Here is a 23,257-nt window from a genome sequence, read left to right as displayed (position 1 = left end):
TCTTATTTTGGAACTTTGACAAGGAGAGTCACGATATTAAAGAAATCCTAATAATTTTGTACATTTTGTTATGTTTTGTTTTTCTAACAATAATTTGTAATTTATTTTCTTAAATAAATTGAAACAATAATTTACCAAATAATGTAAAATCCCTAATTTAAATGTATAATTAAAAATGATACTCCTTATTAAATATTTATTACTTTATTTTTTTGAAAGAGCCACCCGTTTCTTATTGCTTATGAAATGTTAATGATTTTAATGCTAATAAACAAATATCGCAGATTAAATAAATACTTGTCGGACATCAGTTTAAACAATAGTGGATTGCATGTTGATGATATTTCCCTGAGGCATGGGTTTTCAAATTGGGAGTGAGCGTTTTATATATATAAGAAACTTATATTATTTGCTGTTTTCTTTTAAAAAAATAATCATCTCCATATAAATATGTGGGATTCAGATGGTTGTTATTTTAGCGGGGGGTACAACTTAATAGTGGTCCGAGTTTAGTCAAAAATACTTGTTAAAACATTTAATATTTTTCTTTGTCAGTATAGAGCGTTTTTACTGACGTCAAAAATTGAAGGAGACGCCATTTTGTTAATATTTTGAATAGATAAAATTGACAAATTCCCCCCCCAAAAAAACTTGATAAAACTTCATCAAATGCTTTTTAGAATAATAAAAGACGTAACAATTGCATTGAATACTACTTGATGTCAATAATAAACTGTCATATTTGTATTAAATCAGAGAAATATGTACTGAAAATCCCTCTAAATTTGTATAACTTTTTTTTGGTTTGTTTTTTCGATTAGGAACGAGGAATGTAGTATAAATTGATAAAATATCTTATTCTTTTGTCAAAGTCAACTTATCTACAATATGGAAGTAATGTTGTATAACGATGTAATGACATTTTTAATACATTTTAGAGTAAGATAAATAATAAAACATGGATTTTGAGGGATCTATTTTGGATAGAAAGTAAGATTTAAGTCGTTTTTTTTTGTTGGTCCCATTTTGACATCCAATAGTTCACTGTTTTCCTTAATATTGAAGAAAAAGGTTTTTTATTCTTCTAAAAATCGACCCCCAAAATGTCCACATCTTACATGAGATAGCGCTCTTTTGATTAGTAACTTGCATTATTATCTATTTCGATTTTCCCCCCCAGCTGTATGCCTTGGTTGGATCCAGTTATTCAGTTATTACTGCGGATCTAAAAGGCATTTTTTGATATCTTACAGCATATAACATTTTCTCTAGGAAATGTTTTATTTATTTTTTGTTTGATCCTCTGTGGAACCCTTGACGATCCACCACGATGCACCAAGGAACCCAGATTGGGAATAAATGGCTTACAAAGTGATTGTTACTTGTAATATTATTCGACATTTGTCCAACCCCAAATCTGAATCCCTGTATCAAGGACTTGTAAAAAATTTTAGTATATTCATCTAGTTTATTCCACTACAGTAATACACCAAACAGCTGTATATTTTATTTTTAAGATCTTCTAATTAAAAACCGCTGTAAGGCAAAATTTCAAAACAAACAGGGTATCATTTTATTAATTTTAATCTGATCCAAACTAGGAAGAGTCCATATTACAGGACTTTTTTTATTTATTAAAAATCTCAATTTCCTTATCTACTGAACTTTTTATAAAGGTTCAATTTGCAAGCTCAGTTATAAATTAATGAATACCGTTTCAACTATAGACCCAACACGAAATATAATCACTGTTGAACCGAGTATCAACACTCTAGTTTAAGCCTATATTAAACCACGTCAATTAAAATTTCGTTGGAGTTTTTGCTATGCACCTGTTTGACATGGATTGTGACTGTTTTTTGCACCTTATTTTTAGTAGTACGCCCGTTTAAAATTTGCGCAATTATACGACCCCTAACTTATAATTACTTTCAATGCAGGTTTTTGCATTATTATTAATTTTCTAAGTATAACTTCTGGTCCTATGAGCGTCTGTAGATAATTTTTTAACAAAAAACCTCCTGTTTAATTGCATTTGTTATCAGTGTAGGATAGAATAGGTTTGTGTATATATGTATATAATTAGACGGTGTTTTTCTATCTTATTATTTTTTTGTAAGAACATTCCTATGTCGAAAAATTATTTTCATACCCTCAAGATTCATTATTATTGTAAGAAAGAAAGAGGAAAAAAGTTATGATTAACGGCGAAAAATTCTTTAACTATTCTTAATTAGTGGCTTCTTTTTTCTTGGGTGTGATGTTTTAGTTTGAGTGGGTTATTATTATTATTATTATTTGAAGAGTCGTGTGTAACATACAGATTAAAAGCAACTTGAAGTTTCGAATTCCCTAATGTTCAAACTATGATTATGAAATTATTTTTTTTATTTAATTTTGGAAAGGCAATATTATAAGAAGAATGAACAGATGTGAACTTTTCATTTATTAAAACTATACGTGACTGTAAAATAAGGTATACATTTTGAGTTTCATTACATGGGTTGCTGTAGGTTCATAGTACATACCCCCATGATGTTACTTAGTTATAGGAATTAACACCAAATAGGGTGATAAACCAAGTCATCGCTAGATACATGAGACGTACATATGTGGAGAGTGAGCACAAATACAATCTCCAGCAAAAAGGACAAAAATGACCAATTTAATTTTTGATATCATAGATATAAAACCTAATATTTCATAGACGTATTTCGATCACTTATAGGCTTTATATTCAAATTTCTGGGATGATTTAAGATATCCCAGAGTGTTAACTATACTTTAGAGTTTTCATTTTATTTATGTGATTTAATTTGGACCCGATATGGCATCTTTTAAATAGTATATATCAACTTCTCATTCTTTTATTGTGACGATAATTTTTCTTTAATTTTACTGAGCGTCCGCAGGCCATGGCTGGAATGGCTGTAGCCCTACCCAAATTAAGGAATTTTGCTTATAACTAGATTTTTTTTTTGTCATTTGGGAAAAATAACTATGGCTTTTATATTTTTCCCAAAAAATTTAATTTTTAGAATTTTCATAGAAAAAAATTCTAAAAACCAAGCCCAAATTTCCCCCCCCCCTCAAAAAAATTAAAATATATATATATATATCCCTGCGTATACCCCTGTAAAAGTGCAATTTGAAGCACCTCCTAAAGATCGATCAGAATAATTATTTGATAGAAATTAACTATTTGTCAATGAATACAAATATAATCCATGTTCAATTGTACAAAAATCATTCCAGCTTTTTTTCTGTACATAGTTGGCATGTCAACATAAATTAAGCAGAATATTAATTATTTTACTCCAAAATGTGTCTGGATTACATTTGTATTCTTCAACTTATTAATGATATTTCATTTCTATCAATAAAATATTTTAATTAATACTTTGAAGGCGTTGTAAACTCCGCTTCAATGTTGTACAAAATTCCTGTTTATAATTTAAGACAAAATATTTTAATCATAGATATTAGAAAGGCCATATCGTAGTCAAATAAAGTGTTATAAATTAAATGAAGGCTCTAAACCGAAATCCGCCAACCTTTTTTCTCAATAAGCTAAATTATAAATACATTCTGTATATTTACTTGGGCCAAAGGTATGTAATCTTTGTTACCTAAATAATTTGTAGCAACAATTAAAATACTCTATTTAGTCCTTATAAAATCAGTCTATATTTCCAACTGTCCGTTATGTCCAGGGAACTAATTATCCCGACTGTTCCAAATATTACTATGCGAACAAAGACGATATTTTATAATGAACTGAAAATATATAGGTCAACGGAATTATAATTAAAGTGAGTTGTGGACCTCATAGAAACATAAATTGGATCACAATCCCGTCTCTGTGGGTCAGATTGAACATCCTTTGAATACGCTTTAGATAACTATCATGGGCATATTACAAATTAGTATATAAAGTTATAATTGCCCAAAACGTGTCTGTGAAATATTAAGGCGTTTATATTTATGAAGCGGAAAATTAAAATGGGAATTAATTATTTTTGTTTAAGATTGCTTTAGTGTTGACGCATCGTATATATAAATTGCATTTATAATATATTCTGTTCTGATAATGTGAAGGGTAAACCAATGAAATTAATGTCAGACTTTCGTATCTACGAGTATATGCAATGATCAACTGACCTCTAATGTATTGAGGATATTATATAGGTCTAAATATGAGCTGTGAAGCTAATTATTAAATAGTGATGCCTTTTTAACATCACTGGGTAATCATGGGTATTTATTACATATTCACTCGAATCTAGACCGAATATGTTTTATGAGACTATATGAGCTTCTTAAAATGTAACATCACTAAAGTATTCTCATTTGCAATATTTATGATCCATGAATTTGTATGAAATCAGTGATGCAATTGTGCGAATACTACCTCATTTGCATGTACAATTGAAAGGTACATACGTGACTAACATGTTTGGATCATGTTACCAAAATGCTTTGATTTTGTTAGTTATGAAGTAGTTTGTATACGAATAGATTTCTACATATGTACAAGTTACATAGATTGACTTTACTCAAAATTGTGCTCGGATTACATATTTTGTATTCTTCGACAAATTATTCGGACTAATCCCTTCGAGAAACAGCATATAGCAAATTTAAGAAGCAAAAGTTTATTGTCACGATGGGATAACTAAAAATTGATATATTTTATTTCACAGGGACCAACTTAAATTTCATATATCAAATGAAGGCTTTAACTATAGTTAACATTCTTAAATATCTCAAATCATTACTTAAATTTATATAAAAAGCCTATAATTCACTAAAATATGGTAATGAAATTATATTGGGATCATATGATTTAAAAAAAAACAATTGGACTTTTCTAGAATTTTGTTCAAGATTGTTTACAACGTTTGTAGTTTTTAAGTTGTAACAGTCTTCATTACAGAGCTGATTTTTTTTTTTTTTTTTTTTGCAAGTGTATGAAATTCCTTTCTTAATATTTTATCAATTTTAATACAAAGTAATTGAATTATCCATTACTAAAAACAGTTCAAATTTATGCTGAAATTTTTTTAAATGACTTTTTTTTTATAAAATATATTATTGAATAACCTTTTTAGTATAATAAAAAGATTGTTTCATTGACATTTTTTATAAAATTTATTAAATATTGTAGATTTTATACCTGTTTTTTGCTCAAAATATTACAAATTAATCTCCCTACTCCTCTCCGATCGCATTAAAGATCAAATTAAATAGGTGATATAGTAATACATTGAGATTCTATTGTCAGAACGTACGAGTTCTTTAATACGAGCTGGATTCTGAGAAAACGTTTGTATTCACTTCAAGTTTATTTTTTAATCTATTTCCAATGACTAGGGATTTTTTTTGTAAGAGGGCGAGGAGAAGGCGGGAGCAAGTCATATGGGGTGCACTTGAATTAAAACCCTTGTTTACATCAACTATCTGTTATATGATTTTGGGAAGAAAAAAGGAATTACTGCTCTAAAGAGGAGACCCTTCTTCGTTTTAAATAACATTTTTTAAAGAGAAAATATTGTTGAAATATTTAAATCCATATAAATTAATTTTATTATGCATTTTTAATCAATTTACAGCAAAGATAGGGGATAATTCTTCTTTTAGAGGGAGATGTGAATACCCCCCACGACTTATTAAAAAATGAACAAAAAAGAAAAAAAGCGCACACGCAACAACCGTTTTTCCTTTTTTTATTTGCTATACTTCTTTTTTTTTTTACACACACTTAAAACTTAAAAACTTAAAAGCTCCGTCCAGCAATAAAATTAACTCGTATGACGAGGTGTTACTATACATTTATTTACTAAAAGTTAAATGTATCCTTGTATTTCTAAATAGCCTTCAATTTAAGACATAGTATGATATTGAGGTATTTTACTTGGGAAGAAATTATATGTTGCTTACTATTTATAAGTAAGTATTAAATCAATTTTCTTTCTCATCCTGTTTTTGTTTATTCCATTACACTTCTTTTTTTTAAATCTATTTTTCTCTTTCTACGAGTTTGAAATCATAACAAACAACAACACGAATGTTAAGGATATACGTTATACATAGGAAGGTTCTCACGTCTTACCTACAAACATACATAGGTAGAGTGGGTGGGGGAGATTGCCTTAATGACTAATCATAATAACTACTATGAAAGAAAATGAAGAAAAAAAACACAACTTCTTCGATTAAAGAGAGGGAGACTAAAAATTGGTTTTTCCGTTTCGTGGTTGGCTATTAGGGTGGAAATAGTTTTTGATACGATGTATGTATGTCCACGTGTATATGACCCTTCTGAAAGATTTATTACAATGATTCCCCCCGTCTCCTTTCTACTTATATGTATACATATAATATGATATTATATGTATAGTTATGAAGGTTTTTATGATTATCAGTTTGATCGAAGATCATTGTGAGTTTTTTTCTTTCTTATTTTAGATATAAGGATTGGCTTACGTTCAAATATTATTCATTATAATTAAATATCAGGGTCGTGCGTAGGATTATATATACTTTTTTTTTTTTGGGGTGGGGGGTGCAGGGTGAGTCTTGTTGAAAAGATTTTTTTTAGAAAAAAGTTTGAGGAATTAAATTTTTGGAAAGTTTTTTTTCTTCAAAAATATACAACTATTTACAGAAAAATTGAATTTTTTGAATTTTTTTTTTCAAAATTCCACAGTTAGTTACAAAAATTAAATTTCATATATTAAATTTTTTCCAAAAAAATTTCAAAAATTATGTTTTAAATTACATTTTTTTAGAAAAAAGTTTCAAAAATAAAATAATAATATTAATATTAAAAAATTTCAAAAATCTACAGTTATTAACAAAAAAGAAAAAGACTCTAGAATTAAATTTTCTAGTAAAACGCAAAAATTCTTTAATTTGGGAGGGCTCCAACACACCCCTTACAGACTTTCCTGAATATTATGATTTTATGAGTAGTATAACAAACTGTGCTAGAGAATACTTCTCTTATATATATTTATAAGACTGTTTTTGGTGTTATCACATATTGAATCCAAAACGGTGGAACTGATCAGTACAAATTTTAAATTATAGCAAGTAGACGTATAAAATAACAAAGCATGTTCTTAGAGTCTTTTTTGGAACCTCTGATATAACTGAGAGACTATTTTTGACCGAAATAAAATCTCTTTTTTCTCTTTCTATATCTTTTTCCTTCCCTTTTCTCTCCCCCCTCTATCTCTTTTCTTTTACATTCATTCTTTGTTTCTATTCCTCTCTATTCAGCCATACAACGCGGGAACTCTCTACTAAAAACTAGTCAAAATTACACTAATTATATATCGATCATCCATTAAATATTCAATTATTGCATGATCATCATCCAAAGTACTGTAAATCCTTCATTTAAAATGATTCATTTCATATTTTGCTTGCAACTGGTACAATTTATTTGCACAAGTTGCAACTTGTACAAAATCTCACCTTGTGCACAACATATATACTATACATGTAAAAAGAATATAATATAGTGATGGATCATAACATTATAAATATATTTTCATATTTTATTTTTGTCACGGTTGTTTTGAGGTAAAGGTAATTTTGAGCACATGTACGAAAGGGTGGGTAGATTTACATCATATCTAGGTGTACATTTATTCAGATTCATCCCTCAAAAAGTTATTTTGAAATCTATGTATATATGTTGGCTACAAATTGTAACTATACGAGTGTACAAGTTGGAACTAAAAAATGAGTTTTGAATTACAAATGAAGGATTTACAGTCGAAGACTACTCATTGTGTAGTGGACTGTACACTTAGTTAAATGTATTCTTCTGGAATCAATGTGCGTGATCCTTGTTACCCATAAAAAATAAAATATCTATATACATTTTACATGTACTGTGTGTGGTTATATAACTTCCTTTTCCAAATGGTAATAAAGCCAGTTTTGAAAATCATTTAGGATAGGCAACATCCCCCATCCACTGATTAAACCGAACTTTTTTTTGTATCCATTTATATTACTGTTCATTGAGAAGTTTTAGAGGAATAATTATTTTATTTTAAAAAAAGGTACCATTTTATTGAAAAAATCGCTTATTTGATAGTGTGGGGGGGGATTAGTTAATAAGTTATTGGCAATTGCGTAAAGATCTTAAAAATGTTGGGTTTCCCAGAATAAATCCGGCTCCAATTGCCTGATTTAAACAAATCGCACCAATTTAGAACTTTTGCATGACACCCGATTTGATGACATTAATTTTAGCAAATGAGTATATAAATGTGGAAATGTATGCATTTTAAATCGTACAAGCTTAGTATTGTACAAATTAAAGGTTACAACTGCTATATAATAACTTTTACAAGCAAATTTTACAATTACCTCATCACACGTTGAAACATACGCGCATTTTCACATCTCTATTAATGACTTTCAAGATCTTAATTTTGTCAAATGTACTTCTTTAAGTGTACTACTAAAATATTTTATTTACAGTCCTACTTAATAATTGAATATATTGAAGGTGTAATTTTTGGGAACTGCGAGATGATAGGACGTATTTTGGAACCTATAATTAAGTTATAATGCCTACAGTTTTATATTGCTCGTAAATAAATTATAAATGCGTAATTTTTATCGATCAAAATGAAATCATAGCATCAAAGTACATATAAATTATTATTAAAATGACTTATATTGTAATTAAATAAGGCTTTATGGAACGTATAAAATTGTAATTTGTATATAATATATATGTATTATACCTTGGATGGTATGTAAAATCCACGATACAGTACGAACCGCTATTTGGCACTGATCAGTGATGGTTCATGGTATGGTATATATTGATAATTAATTTTCTTAACATTTGATTATACATCATTATCCTTTATTTTTCTTCTAAAATGGTAATAAACCTGAAGCATAAACTGTAGATTCTATAACTAGATAAACATTTTATTATTAAGAATACCATACCGAAGTGCGGTGATCGTAACTCGTAGCATACCAACAAATTTGTTCCATACTGTACCATACCAATCCTAATGTAATATATAATATATAACATTTTTTATTTTACTTCCTGAATGATTCGAAAAAATAAATTCGACCTAGGTCAATATTACTGATAACTAATTAGTTATACACTGCTAACGATAATCATAGGTTTGTATTTCTCTATCTATAAAAACAATTAATTATTAACTGAACTTTACAAGTTTATTTTTGTAAACAGGTAATTAACTTTTCTAAACAAATACATAAACTAATATACACATATTAACAACAAAACAGAGATTACTTGAAGGACGCCACACATACTTCTCAGCTTTCTAGGGCAAGGCTTATTGGAAAATTTTCTAGAGCCGTAGGCTACTATCAAATGTGAAGAAAGTCCACTGAAAAGTTAAAATCAGAGATTGGTTATCCATAACTCTTTTGATGGTTATATTAGACATATGCCACAATGCATAGCACTTTGGACAACCTCAAAGTCTACAGAAATCAAATTATATAGTCATCAACAAACCAAATAGGCTTACAAGTCAGATTAATTATTCATTGATCTTGATATATGTAAGTGTTTGATTTGTGTATCTGACATTTGATTATTTATTTTAACATTTTCTTGGGGGGAAAAAGGTCCCAAAAAACAGTTGATTTTTGTTGGTCAATATTTGACAACTGTGGGCCTATTATTCATTTAGTAATGTTACGGAATTATTCACTGCTTAGTAACATATAATTTTAGTTTAATCAATCAAAGGTCAGAGCTCTTATAGGAGGTAAAAAAATTGGCAGCTGACAAAAAATATAGTGAGAAAGTGTGGGGGTCTAATTCCTATTATAAAAACATGTTTTCACGAATTTTTCAAGAACCTTTCTCAACATATTTATTATGAAAGGAGGGGGATTTCTATGATTAATATTAGACAAAAATGAATCATACAAAGAAGCTTTTTCGATCCCTCTCTCCCCCTTGTAGACATCTATAATACATACATACAAGATGACTAAGTTCTCGTGCACAAATTCCCTCCCAAATTTCCTTCAAAATGGTATTCCTGTATAAAATAGAGAAATTGTTAGCCTCGTCAAAATGAAATCGTTTGTCATTCTGTGGACAGTGTTGTTAAGGGTCGTTAGCTTTCTATGCTTACTAATGATGAACGTAAGTAACTACCTACATTAGGGTGATGCGGATGCTCCAACTTTGCCCAAGTAAGCTTAACATTTTACTGAGTACTTATCTAAATGAATACATCTCCGGATTTTTACATATAGCACTAACCCTATGGAAATTTGGAAAAAGTAAAATATAAAAAATCGATGTTTTGGATTTTTTAATTTGACTAATGTTTGTTCTACCAGATATCTATAGACTGGGGATCCATTACTTGCAGTAGAACTACTGAATTAGGAAATCTTGATTTTTATGGAGTCGACTTAAGACAACTCTAAAACAAATTGTGATATTTTTTAAATACAATATTTGGCTATATTTGTTAATAAATATGTCCTCCTTCACAAACAATAAAAGCTCGACACGCCGGTAAACAGATGTGCAGCTTTTTGAGGGTGAAAGGCGTGCCCATGGCATACCACGCTATCATGATAGCAGGTCGGACTGAATCCAAAATTGGATAACAAGTGCAGCAGAATTCTGATCCAAGACGGCCCAAACTGTTAAGAACATGGGTTTGAGTTCAGGCCTGGATGAGAGCAACATGGAGGCAGGCCAGAAATCAGGCCCATTGTTACTGTAAAAGTTATTCTTGACTATATGGGACTGTAATGGACTACTTGATGCTGAAGGCTCTTCAGCCTTCTCGGCAATGACGTCAGGGCGGGAGAGATAGCTGTTGTTGTTGCTTTGACATTTTTAAGCTTAGAGACATGGGATAAATAAGAAACTTGTTTATTTTTATTTCAGCTGTCGTTTGGTTGTGTAATCAAATCTCGTAATTAAAAATAACGGGGATAAACTGGTAATTTAATCCTACATCAAGTTTTATATCTTCCGACTCTCTATTTATGATAAATTATACTTAAAATCCGCCATTAAATAATGCATGAAGTAAAAAAATAAACATATTTTTAGGAAGAGTTTGTGCAGAGCATAAATACAATTACATAAATATTGATATTTTTTATACGACTCATCTATTTTTTAGGTGATAAATAGTAATTTTCGGAAAAAACGATACTATTATTTCCGGATCATTGTGTCTTTATCTAATATATATATATATGTTAAGCAAATTGTAAATCCCAAAAATGAGATTTTTATAGATTTTTTATATTAGTTTCCAGAACTTATTTGTCTGTGTATTCCAGATAAATATGAATGTGGTACTTAATAATGATTAAGCATCTTCTGTCGAGAATTTTTTGTGTACCAGTCCCACCCTAAGACATACATAATATGTACAAAAGAAGCAAATGTTTTGTTCAAAGAGAAAATGTGATGTGAATTCTTATGTCACATTAAGTGAGGAGTTGGGGTGGGAGATAGCTCTAAGTGTCTAACTAGGCTGTATATAGTATATATACCAAAAGAATGTTTGTCAAAAAGAGTCTTCCTCTACGTGTGGGCGCTTTTACCTACTACAGGTGCATCTGCTGCTTAGGGGTAGGTCTCTTACTCACAAACTAAGAAATTACTAATATGGGATTGCACATTTAACAATGTAGATTAGTTGTCCCGTTTCCGGGTATATGTGTATTTGCCCCTGTACAATAAATTTTTCTATGAGGGTCAATCAAAAAACTCACTGAAAAAGATAGAGACCTCTCAAGCCATTTTCGGTGTGTTATAGGACATTTTAATATGAAAAAGTTGGATTTTGAGGGGGGGAAATCAGAAACCAAAATTGGACGGATATTTGGCTCAAATTTGACTACATTTTACCCCAAGTTCGGACCTAAATAGAATTGGATCCGGATTAAGGTTATATTTATACTGATTACTGATGCCGAGTCATGAATAAATTATTGATATTAATATTATAATTATTGTTATAACATCATTGGACACGTCGTTAAGCTTATTGTATCTCACAACCTCTCTCCACAAATGAATAGAAAAAAGCACCGAATAAGTTGGTAATTGGCCAATTCTTTCAACTATGGAATTATTATTCAATGATTGTTGAAGATTGTTCCCAATTTAAAAAGAACTTATTTGTATACAACTAACCAATGTTAATAACGCTGATTAGATGAAAAGATGAAGCCACACTGACAGCTGATAACTAATTACAATAGCACAGTTTTGTGTTTGTGAGATAGGTAGAGCCTTTGTGTAATGACCATGCAATTCAACTGTTTATGTAAATGTCACTCTTGGATAAATAGAGATGCTACGTTCGATAAAGATAATTCAGCAATATTATAAGTTTTTAAAATCCAGAAAATCCTCGGATCTTTTTATAATCCGTATTAGTTCGAGCACCCAAAGCCAGTTCGGATCTTGAATCTTTTTGGATAATACAAGTTTTCTTTTACCGTACCGGGGTACGTCAGATTTGGGTCCAAGGCCCGTCTTATCTTTAGCTAGGAGTCAAAAACTGCACTTAATATATATTTCTTAGTATTTGGTTTACCCTTGCGTTTGATAATTATTTAAGGGATCTAAGATGTGCTCTATGATTTGCGGTTTTCCTGTTATATCAAAAATAACTTTCTTCTTTTTTGTTCAACACTTTAAACTAGGATTAAACTTTGCTATATTTTTTTCTCTTTGATAGAACATGGAAATCTAAAATCATAAGACTCGTTAAATTATTGTTGAAAGCAAGAAGCGGAATATTTTAAACTAAATACTAAAAAAATATGGAAAGTACATTTTTTATTATTAGAAAATTAAAATTCTCAATTTTTTGTCACATATAAATGGCTCCCTCAATCTTCACAAGACTCAACTTTTTGATTGTCCTCAACAGAAAGGGTTTTTGTAAGATATTTACTCGAAAGGAGGCAGTCTAATGTAAAAATAATTAAGAAAGTTGGGGAAACGTAACCGAATGTTTCCTTCTCTTTCCCTATAAGAAGACTTAGATAATTAAAAATGGATTGTCATGTCTGTTTTATAATGTTTATTTAATGGTTGTGGAGGGGTTTTTGTTTTGTTTTTTGATAGTTGATAGGAAAGTTTTGTGGATCTACCTATTTCTGTAATTAGATTATTTCTATAGTTACATTAAGATACTAATCAATTACATGGATGTCACATAAAACCGCGTAGAAAATAAGTAAGTCTATGTACATTGTAATGTTTTATGTGTTCATCTGTTCATTTCTAAGCTTGGGGAGCCCGTGAAATTCCGGATAGGATAGCAAAAAATAAATACTGGCAAACGTGAGACATTTATTATATATTTGAAGAATAAAAAATAAACAAGGCTTACACTGCTGTTTTTATTAGGGATGTTACTTGCTTGTTCTCGTCCCGAGCTTTAAATTAGAAAAATAGGCTCCCGTGGTCCCGTAGATATGGCAAATGTTAGGGTCTTCCATTTTCATTATTATGTTATAATAAAACTCACTCTAAAACTAACCCTGTCCGTTCATCCATGGAAGATTCAGAATGATACTTAATGTTTTCTACTTAAGAATGTGGAGTTATATATAAATATTCATTTGTAGGTTTGATACAAGGGTTGTAAATTGTTAAAAAGTTGACCAGGAAATGTTTTTTCCCCTGGAATTTCACGCATGGTTTTTGAAATTGCGAAACACAATCTATAATAAAGTATTTGGACTATGCGAAAACATGTGGAGGTAGGGGGCAAAAAACGTCAACAATTTGCGAACATACATTGACCATGACCTGTTCATGGTAGATTTGGTTATTTCTTCCTTTTTATGTTCTTGGATATACGGGTGCTCAAGTGTACTGACGCTTTAAAATCAATACTACATATATTAAATTGGTTTGCAGTCAGTATTATGACATTCAGACATTGAAGTAGCTCCCATTCAAACAAAAATCCTGCACTTGTGAATGAATGTAAGCTGCTCTTAAGGAAAGTTTTGTTTTATATTTTTAGTACCAAAATACCGATACTTATTTCGGTAGTTGAATTGGTACTCAAATATTGGTGTTCACTCCTTCCTTGAGAGATAAGATATTCTGTACATTTATGCCCAGCTCTCTACAATCCAGCTATCAGAGATTCGTGACCCAACGAGTAGTACTCTAATTGAATAATAATTCTATATTCTGGGGGCTTAACCACCCTGCCCTTTTTTAAAACCTAGTGACGCCCTTTACTATTTATTATATATCCATTTATTTAATTGTATTGCGTGTAAATGCGTATGTTTAATGATGAGAGAGATAGAGGGGACATTTAAACATTTGCAACGTTATTTGCCGTCCAAAAAATATGTATAAGTGATATATATGTACATGACTACATCCAGGTTTCATAGTCATAATGCGTGATTTTTCTCTATTTGAATGCTGTATGTTTAAATTAGTAAAAGCTTTCTCTCTCCTCTTTCCTCCCTTCCTGGAAGGAAGGAACCATCATACATAATATTTGCAAAAAATGACAAACAAAGTCCGGGGATTTCCCTCTTTAACATTGTTTTGTTTGGAAAGGGTGTGGATATATTCTGATTATTATATATATATATTACATATATAGTAGCTTAAATCATGATAGAGTTTCAGCAAAAAATTAACAGAGAGGAAAAATCTGTTGTTTTTTTGTATAAACCAATTTCCCTCATTGCAAAGAAAACAAAACACTCATTAAAAATACCGAGCAAAATGCTCAATTACTCTAATATGTAATTGTCAAAAGTTGCGCAAATTAATTTTATGTCATAGACTGTTTGTTATTAAATTTATTGTATTCATTTTGTTTAAACACAATGCTTTTACATTTGAGTCTTTTACTCTTCGTGATAAATAAATAGATAGTAATACACTGTTTATTCAGGATTTCATCACTCCGTGTTTTCAGTCATTTCGTTGGCATATAATGAGGTATATGCGGGTAAAAAATCGCGCAATGTGGGCTATGTTCTTGCAGGTCATGTGCTAACTATTACAAGGCCATAAGCAAAACGGTTTGCAGGTAAAGATAAGGATAGTTATAAATATAACTTTCAAATTAATATTTGTACTTATTTGTCAAATAAAAATGCAGGTACCTTTTTTTTCATATTTTTCAACGTCCTTTTTTTATTTATTATAATTTATATGGAATTAAGTTGTTGTTTTTTTTAGAAAAGGATGTTTCATGTAATTTTGTAGAATAACTTTTTTTAAGGTAAGGTTAACCTGTTTAAGAAATAACTTTCTTACAATTAATGTATTGTTGCAATCAGCTGGGATGCCTATTGAAAGTGCAGGGCCCATTGCAACTACATTGGCCCAAACACAGGCTCTGCATGTTTGCTAAATATTTTACAGCTCTATGCGAGCGATACTTAGACATTAGATGACTTTCCTTTTTTTTATGATCGACATTCCATTCATAGCATTTGACCTCTATCATATATGTAGTTATTAGTTTTTTGATCAGTGTTTTAGCTGGTTAGTAAATATATATAAATAAACTACCTTTCAAAAGCTCGGAGTATGATATACTGGTATTGAACATTTAAATCACTATAAAGTTATACGCTTATTCATTTCATGCTAAAAGATTATAATTTTAATTTGTACATAGTAGCATTGAATAAATTATTATGTGGTAATATCACCATAAACATTTTTTTACAATGTGCATAAATTTATTTTTCTTAAAATTGTCAGTGAGTAATATTTATAAATAAAATTTTGCTAAATGTTCTATAGCAAGATTACGTAGTACGCTGACACGTGCTTTGTCTCAAACAATCTCGTTTTTGAACAGTAATATATGTACTTATATTATAGACATGGTTGGGCATTTTGTAGAGTGCGAAAAGAAGGGGGGAGGTATACATGTGGTACTACTGAACGAAATACCTTGAAAACATCAGCTGTTTCATATATAATTTCGGAAGGAAAAAATATATTATTGTTATAGAGAAAAGAAAATTTAAAGTAGTATTTTTGCAGATAATATATTTTAAAGTTATATTTAAATATATATATATTACTATTTACTATGCGTTTTTTTAAAAATACACCAAAAGTAGATGGGAATTCATTATTTTAGAGTAAGATATTAACACCACGACGATATATTCATGATTAAAAAAGAAAAATAATATCACCAATTACTTTTCCTCTCTGATCTTAAAAATGTTATTTTTCTCAACATTTTGCCCATTACGAATTATACACAGAGTTAATTATCAAGACTCTTCGGGGTTGTTGTATGTAAAAAAATATATTATCCTAATAGTTTTAGTTAATATAAGTTTGTATAACATGTCATTAAATTAATTCCTCCTCCCTGACCTCATTTACATAGATAAGCAAATCTACCCCCCTCTTTATTTTTTGAACCGCCATTTATAACCATAAAACTAAAAAAACTAATTTACTTATTTTTTATTTTGTTAGCTGATAACTCAAGGAAAGAAACATGGAAAGGAGGAGAAGGATTCCTCGATATCGTGGATTCCAAGTTGTGGTGATGTTGTACTCATTCGTTAATTAACATCTTCAAAAGGAAAACCAAAGCAACCAAAAAGAGAGAAAGATCTTAGTCTAGTTTTTTAAAAATCGCTCAAAAGAATCTCAACGTATTTGTAACCCAGTACTTTATATATAATAGCCGTATATTATGGATCATAAAAGTGGAATGTATTCATTTTTGATACTCTGTTCAATACTTCCGTCCTCCATTGGAATCGGTATGTTGTTAATATTCTAATTAAATACATATTATATATTTAATATTATTTTTTCGTCTTGTTTGATCCAAGATACCTAGAGACAAGGTCTATAAGTTATGATACTTTCTACCACGCTAGGTAGGCAGATTTAACGCAAGGATAAAAAAAAAGGTTTAATTTATCTTCATCCTTCTGTTGAGTGTCCTATGACAGACGGTATATTCTCTGCTATTTGTCAGATGTATACTCATTACGTCACAAATTTGGGCGTGCTTTCAATCTTTTTTATTTTATAAAAACAGTGTCTGTAGGTATCTTGGTTTGATCATAATTAGTGTTGAAGTTCGGTTTGAGGCCTTTATAACTTTTAATCATTTGGTCCAACTTTGATCTGGGCTGTTTTCGGGGTAAAATACTGTCAACAAAAAATATAATATAGATCGTAAACCGATCTATGAATTCAATTTAGGTCCATCGGCCTTGTAAAGGTCACTTATGATCAAACCTAAAAATATTCGTTCTTGGACCGAGTCTTTACACTAACAATTAATTAATCAATATTATTATATAATTGTTATTATTCTTTTAAATATATTTTTGTAGTTATTCCTGAAGGAAAATTGGGTAAGAAAGTATACTCTAGAGTAGTTCTTAATATATACGTCATAATAACTGCCCCACCCTTGTTTTTTTTTTGAAAGAACGCAATGTTCCTCTTCTATCGTGTTTCTCTTCCATTTCTCTCTCTCTCTGTATGACGAAGAAATACGCTGAGACGAGGATGCCATACTATTATTCAAGGCCTTTATTCCTTGTTGCTATTCAACGCCCATTTGTTTCATGTCCTACATAATAATCCTATGTTTCGATAGAGAGAAAATTCTGGACTTAATCATATTAGAGTCTCCTATTTTTCCCTGCATGCTTTTAACTTAATACCGCATTTTCTTATATTTATACTAGCTTTTGACCTATTAAGACCTCCATCCAAGTGTTGGACCTGTATCCTTTTGGGTATGTCTGCTCCCCTACACATTACGTACATAACTCATATAATTATATCATGAATTATACATCACCCATAGACGTAAATTGTGTACATAATATAATAATTGTAGAAATCACTTAAACCAAGGGGTACTTTATTATTGAAACACATACTCTCTTTTTTTACGACGAACTTGCTTTTTGTTTATTAGCAGAATGGTTATGAAATGAAAGAGAGAATTGAATTAAAACAATTTTGTAATTCATGGCTATGTATATATTATCTACTAATTGTATTTTAATTATCAGAAGAGGAATACATAAATAAAATCTTTTACTTACTTCACAATTGTATTAATTCAATTCTTTCCTTCATTTCATAACTATTCCACTAATAGAAAAATAGCCGTAAGTTGGTCAAAAAAAAGGAAAGGGGAAAAAAGTGTGGGCATTCCATGTACAGAGTATTCCTTGCTTAACCCCATCAGAATTAAACAATATTTATACAATGTATGTAATTGTTTAATTTATTAGCCCTTTTTTAGGCTATTGATTTATTTTCTGTATTATTAATTTAATTAAATAATTAGTATATTGCTTAAGTATGCTCACAAATGGATAATATATATATATATAGTAGTATTTACGTAAGTATGTAAAGAAAACTAAATAAGTGATAACACTGAATATATGTCAGTTGTAATTAATCTATAACTATAGTTGATAATATTGTAGAGAAAAAAAACGCGTGCGAGGAGGAGGGGGAAAAAAAGACATATGGTATCATTGTTTAAAATACTGATGTGATTCATCATCTGCCTGCTTTATTATGATTTTTGAGGGTATAACTACAATATTTATACAATGTATGTAATTGTTTAATTTATTAGCCCTTTTTTAGGCTATTGATTTATTTTCTGTATTATTAATTTAATTAAATAATTAGTATATTGCTTAAGTATGCTCACAAATGGATAATATATATATATATAGTAGTATTTACGTAAGTATGTAAAGAAAACTAAATTTGCCTTTGAATTTACATAGATGAATAGAGATGTAAAAAAAATGAGCCCTTGCCGGCAGCGTACATTACTTCATAATCATTGTTATTTGGCAAGCTGTATTATATTTAGAGTAGGATATTAAGCACATTTGTAAGCGTGCGATGATAACACTGAATATATGTCAGTTGTAATTAATCTATAACATATTCATTCATACAGCCGTTCTTTTTAGTAGTACGACAGCTATATTTATTGCATTACTTCAACAGGTGACTTCCATAACTACCCTATCGTTTGTCATATCATTAAGAAAATGATTATATTTTTACACTCTGAATATATTAAGAGAATCAAAAAAGATATTTTCCCCGTTATTTATGCTTGCTCTTGTTAATTATAATGCAACACCCAATGTAACTACCCTCGTTGTTGTGACCATTTAAACAGTTGTTTTTGCCTTTTATGAGTTTTCTCACCAATTATATTATAGGTTACTTTTTTAAGCCGGCTTTTTTCATTCTCGCAGAAGACAATGCCTATTAAAGAAACCTTTTAACATTAAAAATGAGTTAAAATAATGCTTGAATCCTTTGGATAGACAAATTCTTGCTTTGTTCTCGTAGCAAATTGCTCAAATGCATTAAATAAAAGCTGATTTTCGATGAAGCAGTAAAATAATAACAACTTTCTTGTGCCTTCCCTTATTTAAAACTCGACAGATTATCAGCTATTTTTTATGACTCTCACGCTCGCTGGGAATATCTCTTTTTTTACATATCTTAAGATAAAGTATTTTTTAGATACCTATAAGACACTTTGCCCAAATACTTTTTCTAATATAACATCATTTTATTTTAATCATAGTACAATCCCCTCCGCGTATGATCAAGCAACCTCCAACGGATGAGCTTCTCTTTCAAGTTAAATCCCGTCAGGACGAGAATGACAAACCCTTTATTATAGAATGTGAGGCTGAAGGCGAACCAGCTCCAATGTACGTTATAACAACACTTATTTCTCTGTGTTCTTTAAGTATCTTCATTTCATATCGTATTGTAATTTGATAAATATGTGAGTTTGTATTACGCAAAAATAAGTATGTACTGTATACCTAACATGCCCATTGTTATTTCGTCTCAAAATTGACGCCCAAATCATATTATACTAATGATATTTGCTCAATTGTTCAAGTTAATTATACAATAACTTCGAATAGTTACTAATGATGTTATTTTTCCCCTTCTATGATAGGTATCGATGGGAGAAGAATGGAGAACCCTACGATTGGCAAGTCTATGACGAACGGATATCTCAGCAGCCTGGCCGAGGAACCTTTCTCATTACAAAACCCCGAGATGAAGAAATTGGTAGGATAATTATATTAGTGCCAAAAGGGAAGAAGCTCAATTCTATATATAATGAGTGTCCCTAATAAGTTTTACACTCTACATATATTGATTCTTCGATATTTGTAGAACGTGGTGTACCTAGCTGAAAAAACAACAACTATTAGTTCAGTTCTTTCTTCATATTTACTAAGCTAAGAACATCCTTTTTAACAACCATATCCTCCTCCCTTTGTATGACTAATTTGATTTGTTCATTTATGGACTCTGTCTAGTATGACTCAACTTCCTCATAAATTATTTAATTTTTCATAAAACAAAACAAAACATGGATTAACAATAATTATAGTCACATAATTATTTTAATTATCTTATTTATTGTATAGGTGAAATATTTGACTATCGAAGAGTTGAAGGTAAAGGGAAATTCAAGTCGAGTTGTTTCATAAAATATAATTATAATTAATCGAATAAAAAAGTGTGAATTTTTCATTTACCAACTGATTTTTTTTTTGTATAAAAAACAATGGTTTGTGTTGTTTTTAGAGTTGTGTGATATTTTACCTACCGCCTATTTAATAATACCTAAGTAGGTACTTTTAATTACATCCTTACTTCCACCCCAAGTTGAACAAACATAAAATAAGATATAATTTCCACCCTTCCTCACGATAATTGAGGTACTAACGGAGGATGATCCTTACTCTAATACATAAATGCTCAATATTTTTATTAGAGTCATTTTTTGATTCACAACCTTTTATAGGTTTTGATAATTAATTAGAGATATTGACCATGAAAATATATGGCCTGTTAACACAAAAACAACCTTGCAGTATTTTTCTAAACAAAAAGTATTTGTACTTTTAAACTAACAATTTTCTATTTTTATTGATAAATTATATTCGGATAAATCCTTCGGAAGCATCATATAAATTAAATGAAGATTATAGACGAGTGGTTTCCAACTAGGGACCCATGGATCCCTTTTTCTCTACGATAGATTACATAAATAATTCATAAAAAATTTGTTTGAACATATTTTTAAATAAATTATTTGAAATAAAATATTCTCTTAATTAATGCATCGGGATTTTATCCACTTTTGGATATATATTATAGGTTGATTTTGTATTGACGTGCCACAGATACTGCTATGTAAATATGAATTAATTAATTGATGAATTGTCACATCTTATAAGGCAGGACTTAGTTAGGGATTCAAAATATAATTAGTAACACGAATGAATCTAAGATATAGATGGCTGTCACAACTGGGGAGGGATAGGAGAAATACACCACCCCCACTCTAAGACTGTAGAAGTCTTAAAATATAGGCTCTTGCACACGTTGTGAATAAGGAATCAATCCTCTCTAATTTGCAATGCGTTGTGGTAGCCCTGTAATAGCATTAGTACCTACAAAGAAGAAGATTGGAGACCAATAGAGTATGAGCACACTAATAAACATTCGCGAGATGGCACGGATGTCCATAGTTGTCTTAGTAAACAAATCAACATACTAATGACTTATAAACAAAACTAAAAGATAGGTGGCCTCACTATCCTCTGTTATGTAAACAAATTACTAATAATTAAAAAAGGCTCATGCCCCATGGAAAGTGTGCTGACAAAAACAAATCTTAATTAAGGGTAGGCTCCCTTAATTTTAAGGGGCGTATTTGAGTAACTATGGATTATCCACCGAATAAATTATTGGAGGACCAGACCCAGTGGCGCCAGAACCGTAGAGCCCATTGCCCCCACCTCACTTTTGCAGAATTTTTATAGTTATAAGAGTTAAAAAAATATATAATATTAAAATTTCCGTAGGAAAATTTCCATTTACCTAGTCTTCATTAAAAAAAGATATTCGTTCAAATTTAGACTCTTACCAAAAATGATAACAAAAGATGACAACACCATCATTTGCCCCCCCTTAACAAATACAATCCGACACCGGTGGCCAGACCCCTCCCAATGATTACGATACAGGATTATAGACTCTTATTTATGTATGCATACTTAAGAGATTATTTTAAAAAATTTGATCTAATAGACCTTAATTTTGTATTGAGGTCTATTTCCACTTGTTCATAATTTTTCTTAAGTCAAAAAGACGGATATATGTATGTATAGAATCTATTTGTATTTTATCTATATATATAGTTTTGTTAATGGTTGTGCTTCAAATATTATGTTTTTTGAGCCGTGATTGATTAGAATCAAGGGATGGGAGGGGGGAGGCCTTAGTTATTTCTCTGGATTTGATAATATATATTTGGTAAATTTCTGGTATGTATTTGAAAATTGTATGTAGCATACAGCTAAGGGAAAGAAAGCTGGTGGAGAAAGTTTCCTAAAATCGCTCATAGTCCGTAACTTTCTTGAATATAAGGGGAAGTAGGGAGTGAAACGAAGAAGAACATTCATAGACATTCATACACCACCACCACCCTCCTTAATTTCATCTTGAAAAAAAGGAAAGGAAAGAACTTCCGTTCTTCTAATTTGAATTGGTTGGTATAATTATACGTACAATACGTATGTGTGGCCGTCAACACAAAAACAAGCTTGAATGATTTTACTCAGTCAGTGTGAATTGCATTTGTATTCCTTGACGAATTATAGTCCATTTCTAAGGGCGTCCACAGGGGAGTCTGGGGAGGGGGTTGACCCCCTCCCCAAAGGATTTTTTTACATTTTGCAAGAAATTTTTTTCGTCGGTCGAGCAAATTATGCAGAATAGCAAAACTTTAATATAATTTTTTTGTGACAACTATGAATTTTTTATGAATAGCTACGGATTTTTTAAGTTTTTTTTCAAAAATAAATAATTTTTTGCGAATTTCTGTGGATTTTAAAAGAATTTCAAAAAATTTAATAATTGAAATTTTTTTTCCAAAAAAAAAAATTTCCTTTGACTTAACATTGATTTTTGAATTTTTTTCCCAAAATGATTTAATTTTCTATGAATAGCTATATATTTTGAAAATTTTTGCCATAATTTTTTTTTTTTTTTAAAGCTATAGATTTTTTAATTTTTGAAAATTGCAGCAGATTTTACTAAAAAATCCTACAATTTAAGAAGTAAAATTTAATTTTTGAAATTTTTTCTATAAAA

The 23,257-nt window shown here is 30.0% G+C and overlaps 1 protein-coding gene across 15 annotated transcripts in view; it reads left to right on the top strand.

Annotated features, from left to right (window-relative positions):
• The window catches only part of Nrg (Neuroglian), a 100,452-nt gene that overhangs the window by 65,384 nt on the left and 11,811 nt on the right, over nucleotides 1-23,257 (top strand). For 5 of the 15 annotated variants that reach the window (XM_040708567.2, XM_071887115.1, XM_071887110.1 and 2 more), the window contains 4 exons: nucleotides 16,520-16,812; nucleotides 17,398-17,418; nucleotides 19,653-19,782; nucleotides 20,040-20,155. In XM_040708567.2, the coding sequence (XP_040564501.1) occupies nucleotides 16,743-16,812; nucleotides 17,398-17,418; nucleotides 19,653-19,782; nucleotides 20,040-20,155 (337 nt within the window). In that variant the 5' untranslated portion in view covers nucleotides 16,520-16,742. Of the gene's footprint in view, nucleotides 1-16,519; nucleotides 16,813-17,397; nucleotides 17,419-19,652; nucleotides 19,783-20,039; nucleotides 20,156-20,520; nucleotides 20,551-23,257 lie in introns of all 15 variants that reach the window. The other 10 variants (XM_071887120.1, XM_071887111.1, XM_071887117.1 and 7 more) reach the window with 3 other exon arrangements.

This window comes from Lepeophtheirus salmonis, chromosome 3 (assembly GCF_016086655.4).
Source record: "Lepeophtheirus salmonis chromosome 3, UVic_Lsal_1.4, whole genome shotgun sequence".
NCBI lineage: Eukaryota > Metazoa > Arthropoda > Copepoda > Siphonostomatoida > Caligidae > Lepeophtheirus > Lepeophtheirus salmonis.
This window is presented reverse-complemented; position numbering and strand designations above follow the sequence as displayed.